General features: G+C 31.8%; 1 protein-coding gene across 5 annotated transcripts in view; it reads left to right on the forward strand.

Moving 5' to 3' along the window:
- Nucleotides 1–4476, forward strand: part of Cdk17 (cyclin dependent kinase 17) — a 104912-nt gene extending 100436 nt beyond the window's left edge. For 4 of the 5 annotated variants that reach the window (XM_026397473.2, XM_077798580.1, XM_077798581.1 and 1 more), the window contains 3 exons: nucleotides 356–446; nucleotides 1781–1858; nucleotides 2387–4476. In XM_026397473.2, the coding sequence (XP_026253258.1) occupies nucleotides 356–446; nucleotides 1781–1858; nucleotides 2387–2424 (207 nt within the window). In that variant the 3' untranslated portion in view covers nucleotides 2425–4476. Of the gene's footprint in view, nucleotides 1–355; nucleotides 447–1780; nucleotides 1859–2032 lie in introns of all 5 variants that reach the window. The other variant, XM_077798582.1, reaches the window with a different exon arrangement.
- The last annotated feature ends 1524 nt before the right edge of the window (nucleotides 4477–6000 follow it).

Here is a 6000-nt window from a genome sequence, read left to right on the forward strand (position 1 = left end):
TAAAGACATTAAGTGTATTTTCCCTGGTCCTTTGTTATTCATGAAGAAAAGTAAAAACAAATAGTTGAATATTTTAATTTTTCATCACTTCAGAAAATACAGGAATCTAAAGTTTTACTTAAGATCCAGACTTATCTTGAAAATGTAGAACTGAGATATAATTATTACTATATAATCTCAACAGCAATTCAAATTTGAGTGTATCTGGAGTACTCAAAATCAGTTCTTGGAAAATAGTCATCATATTGACACAGTCAAGATTTTTAAAAATCTCTAAATACTAATTTTTCCTTTTCCAACTTTTTATAGTAATTAAGAGTAAAAGTTAATGAAGCAGTTCTTTGCTTTTTCACAGTATGAATCTAAGAAAAGGGTTTCAGCAGAAGAGGCCATGAAGCATGTATACTTTCGAAGTCTGGGCCCAAGAATACATGCTTTACCAGAAAGTAAGAAAATCCTTTTATATTCATTTGTCCAGTGTTGGGAAATGAGATGGATTAGAGGTTGCTAATTTTTAGAGATGGTTGCTGATTTTTAAATCTAAACATAGGTCATTTTCAAATTAGATCAAAATGTCTTAAAGGAAGGAACCACTATACAGTTTTCCAAATCAATCATATTATTTTCTTTTCTGGATAACACTTTAATATATATTGTCACTATTCTGTAAGAAACTAAGAAACCAATAATACTTACGTATGGGTCATCAATCTTATTGGATTTAATTTGAAATATACCATCTATGATGGCATCCATAGGCCTAATGTAGCTTCAATTCAGTTATTAAGAGTGAATGACACATAAGATAGTTTACTTATGAAAATACCTGCTTTAAGATATAAAGATGATTTTCCTTTCTAGGGATCACTCTGACTTTATTATCATTATGACAAGGATCAGTGTATTATCGGTCATTAAAATAACACATTTCCAATGCCTAAAGTAACTCCTCAGTTTTACTTGTGGATATTCTTTTTAAAAAATAGCCCGTATTTTACTTTAAAATGGAGTAAGGTAAGTGAGGAATTAGGAGAATATTTGGGAACTGAGCTATGAAAAGCTTTCATTAATTCCCCATTCTCATTTACTAGACAATAGTGATTCACTAAGATTTACATAGCAATCAATAAGCTTAATTGAATAAGAAATCCTTAAGACTTTTTACTTAGCACTTATAAGATTTTTAAACATAAAGACTACTTTCTGACAGAGATTGAAAATGAGATGAATTACAGGTGACTTTTTTAAAAAAGTTTACATTTCATTATTAATACCAGATTTCATTTAGAGGTAAGTAGTACAAACCTACCTGTTCCATGTTCTTAACTAAAAATCTGAAGGTAGTTTGAGGACCTGATACTTTTATGCCATCATGAGATAGTGTTAAAGGACAATATTACTGGATATTTATATACTAAGAACCTGGAAATGCATTTTAATCAGGTCTCCCAACCCAGTAAGTTTTGGAACAGATAACATAGGTTTTTGTCAGAGAAACACCTGCTTACATGGTACTTTAAATCATTGTTGGGGGAAGAAGGGTTCTGAAAAGGAATTACTTCCTTTGGTTTCCTCCTGAAAATAGATTTTAAAAAAGGCAAATCTTTGAGCAGGGTTATAGTAAGTGCAGTATAAATGTTTATTGGATTTAATTTGAAATATAAATATTTCAAATATAGTGGAATCACTATATAGTTTTCAAACACTTTTCTATGGCTGGATTGTATATGTTTCTAATAATGTTGACCTTCATCTAATGACTTTTGTCTGTATATTTTAGGCGTGTCAATATTCAGTTTGAAAGAGATTCAGTTGCAAAAGGACCCTGGTTTTCGAAATTCTTCTTACCCAGAGACAGGTGTGTTTGTCATAAACCATTTCACATGTCGATCATGAATTTTTGTGTGGAACCAAGTTTTTGGTTTATAAATTGATCAGTAAAATTATTGATGTAAAAACCAATGTACAGTGCATTCCACAACTGTGTATGTTTAGCATTGCACGTACTCACTTTTCTGTATGATGTGGGCAGCTCAGTAAATCTTCAGAGAGAAATCTGACTCAGTCAAGTCAGGGATCCTGAAAGCTGCAGATGGCACAAGACCTTTTACAAGTGACCTGGCTTGATCACTGCACACGCCATCCCTGTACCTGAGGCAGAAGACACATCTTGTGCTCTCCTAGTCATCAGGTTCATCACTTCGAAGCATAGAAGCTGTAGACTGACCCCCGTCAACAAAAGGGTCATTTAAGACAGTGCTGATCACTCTTACCATGGAATATTAGCTTTTGCTGGTGGGAATATTAACTTCTTAGAGTCACCAAATACTGTATGTGAGATAAAACTGAACCTTGAACTGCCTCATAAAATGACTTTATATTTTAGGACATGGGAAGAACAGAAGACAGAGCATGCTCTTTTAAGTCTGATAACATGGTTTCAAGCCCAGCCCCCAGCCTTTCTTACCAATCAAGGACTCAGATCTGAAGGCAATTTTTTTCTTTTGGTGGACTTGGAATCTCCGTATGTCTACACTGTCCTCTTCACAGTGGAGTCTTTTTATTTCAGACCTACAGATTGTTTTTTATATTTGTTGTCACAGTGTGACAATTTTTTTGTACAGTCGGTTTTAAGGTCTTCTCTGCCATTAGAGCCAGTAGGTTACAGCTATTGATGTAACTGTAGCTGCAATTTTTGTGCAGGACTGAGAAACACAGTGCATTATTTATTGCGGAATCATTGCTGCTAAATAACTACTGTCTGTTTATTTAACACAACAATTGAATGCCTGAAGAAGTTGCAGTGGCTTTATTATATGTGAATGCATCTGTTTCTCCTCACAAGTTGTTTTACTGCTGCATTTTTTGTTTGTTTTTAAAATTAAACTGCAGTGTTTCCTGGAATGTATATTTAGCTTTGCTTAACAGTAAAATAAGTGAGCCATGTTGAACATTCTTAAGTTTGTGCTACATAATTTCTTACAGAACATTGGCAAATAGAGTAGCTAAGAGATTGATAAGCACATTATGTTTAGGAGAGCATGTGACAGAAGTTGATTCAATCAAGTGAATACCTGATATTTTGGGGTTTTTACATTAAATACCAATAAATTAAAGCACCAAAATTATTTATTTTATCTATTTCTCATTTTAGAAATGTCTACTACATATTACTGGATATTTATATACTAATATACTTAACTGTTTTACATTGTGCTTTAATTTTAGTTAAAACTTAACCACATAAGTCTATTCTGAGATGAAAGGTATTGCTCATTTTCTTAAATACATTTATTAGAAACTAGGATGATACTTCACTGGGGAACAGTTTTTTTCATTTGGGGGCTGTGTGTTTCAATAACATTCACTTGGAATCAGCTAAATATTGTAATATGTCTTTGAAATGAGCCATGAGAAATAACAATTGAGAGAAATGAGAACTTGGAGGATTGTGACAAAAAGCATTGAAAGGAATTATCTGTTTATCAGAGATATTAAATATTACAGTTTTAATTATGCATCTCCTTGAACATCATAAACACATTTTGGTGTTGGTAACAGTGTTTTTAAACCTTTGTGTTCACTTTTAAGGACTATTGTTTATTGCATCTTACAAACTAAATCTTAATTGGTATATTTTGAAATGGTAATGTAAATTTTGCCTTATATATCATGAAAATAGTCATAACTTAATTTTTTCCTGACATTCACTGTAAAACATTCAGGGGTCCTACCATTTCTGTTCAGGAAATCTTGTAGTTTATTGTTGTTATTTAACAGTATTAAGTGAGTTTTGTATATTTCATTTTAACTTTATTTGTGAATAGTGATTGTGGCATGTTTGGGGTTGTTATTTTAATATTTTATGATACTGAAATTTTCATTTAAAAAATTTTTCTGGAAGAAACAGATTTCATGTGTAATGGTAAATATTGGACCACTACTGCTTTTCACATTTGTAAAATGGTTTTATGTTAAACCCTGTAGCCTAACAAACTGCTGTTATTTCTAACTGACAGACATGTATTAATATTGTACTTTGCAGGTTATAAATATTATGTGGAAATTCCTCCATTTTGTTTTGAAATTTGTAATAACAAAATCTCCATGTTGTATAAAATGTGATTTTGTTGAGTCACAGTTTTTTTCTTTGGAAAGAAGTCTGTGCAAAGTCAGATCATTTTCTTTAATGGTTCCTTTGTAAGATCATGAAGTCTTGTTGCCAAAAGAGATAGCTGCTTTATATTAGTGCTGGCATAATCTCTACTGTAATTTTATATAACAGCACTCTGAAATTTTCCATTTCATAGGATATATATTTGGTTTGTTGCAGTTTTGGCCTATGGTTATCTGTGTTTGAATCTTACATACTAAAGGTGAAGAAATACATCCAGTTATTACATAAAATTCTTGGTCATTGGAAGTTGTAGGGATGTTTCTTCACTTTGCTGAGGAATTTGGCAATCAAACAAGTGTTTGTGGGGTTGTTTTTATTGTTTATTGGTACTTGAACATCATTCAGGTCCTGAAAACTGCTGTGAAGAGAATTCACACTCAGAAATATTGAACCTTTAATACTTGTGAATCCTCTTAAACTGACAAGGTTCTTAAAGGTAAGAGAAAATGTCTCCTCTGTATCCTTTCCAAGTTGTGTTGGTAAGACACACTGAATCTATCACTCTAGGTGAGTGATATAATCTATCACTCTAGGTGAGTGGCTATACTCTGATGTTTTATCAACTTAGGTTTGAAACACTATTTATTATCATGCTATAGTTATCAATCTTTTTGAATTAGAACAATTCATATAGGTATTTTTCTTTACATTTTTATGATGTTTAAGTGGCAATATTTTAACAGCTAGCAAGTGTACAATTCAATGGCATTAATTACATTCACAAAGTTGTACAATATTTGTCATTATTTCCATAATTTTTCATCATCCCAAGAGAAATTGAAGTCATTTTTAACCCCCAGCCCTCCGTCCCCAGCCCTAATAACTTTAGTCTACTTTCTTTTTCTATGACTTTGCTTATTTTAGATAGTTAAGAGGAATCATACCATAATTGTCTTTTCATGTCTGGCTTATTTCTTTTGGCATGTTTTTATGGTTCATCCATGTTAAGCATAAATCCAAACTTCATTTCTTTTTGTGATTGAATAATACTCTATTATGAGTATATTCATTTTCTTTATCCATTCATCTGTTGATGGACACTGCCTTTTAGCTATTGTGGATAATGCTGATATGAACATTGGTGTACAAACATCTATTCAAGTCCCTGTTTTAAATTCTTTGGGGTATAATACATATACCCAGAAGTGGAATAAAATTCTATATTTAATTTTTTTTGGAGTTGCCAGACTGTTTTCTGTAGAATTTGTACTATTTTATATTCCCAGTAATAATATATAAGGATTTCAGTTTCTCTTCATCCTCACTAATACTTGTCATTGTCCCTTTCTATTATTATATTCATTCTGATAGGTGTGAGGTAGTATCCCATTGTAACTTACATTTACCTAATGATTAATGATGTTGAGCATCTTTTCATGTGTTTTTGGCCATTTGTATATATGTTTTAAAGAAGTATGTTTAAATACTTTAGCTATTTTAAAAGTAGGGTTGTCTTTGTTGTTGAGTTGTTAGAATTCTTTATGGATTCGGGACATCATAACATTACAAGTTATGTTACTTGTAATTATTTCCTCTTATTCTGGGGGTTTCTTTCACTTTCTTGAAGGTACCCTGGTGATGCACAAAAGTTATTAATTTTAAGGAAGTCTAATTTTTTTAAATTTTTGCCTATGATTTTGGTGCCATATTTAAGAAATTATTACCAGTTTCCCCAGATCATAAATATTTGACCCTATATTTTCTTTTAAGGTGTTTATATTTTTAGCTCTTATATTTAGGGTCTTAATCCATTTTGTATGTGTATAAAGTTAGGGTCTACCTTTTTTTGGGGGGGGGGTACTAGGAATTGAACCCAGGGCACT

The sequence above is a fragment of the Urocitellus parryii genome, chromosome 5 (genome assembly GCF_045843805.1).
Source record: "Urocitellus parryii isolate mUroPar1 chromosome 5, mUroPar1.hap1, whole genome shotgun sequence".
In the NCBI taxonomy this organism is placed as follows: domain Eukaryota; kingdom Metazoa; phylum Chordata; class Mammalia; order Rodentia; family Sciuridae; genus Urocitellus; species Urocitellus parryii.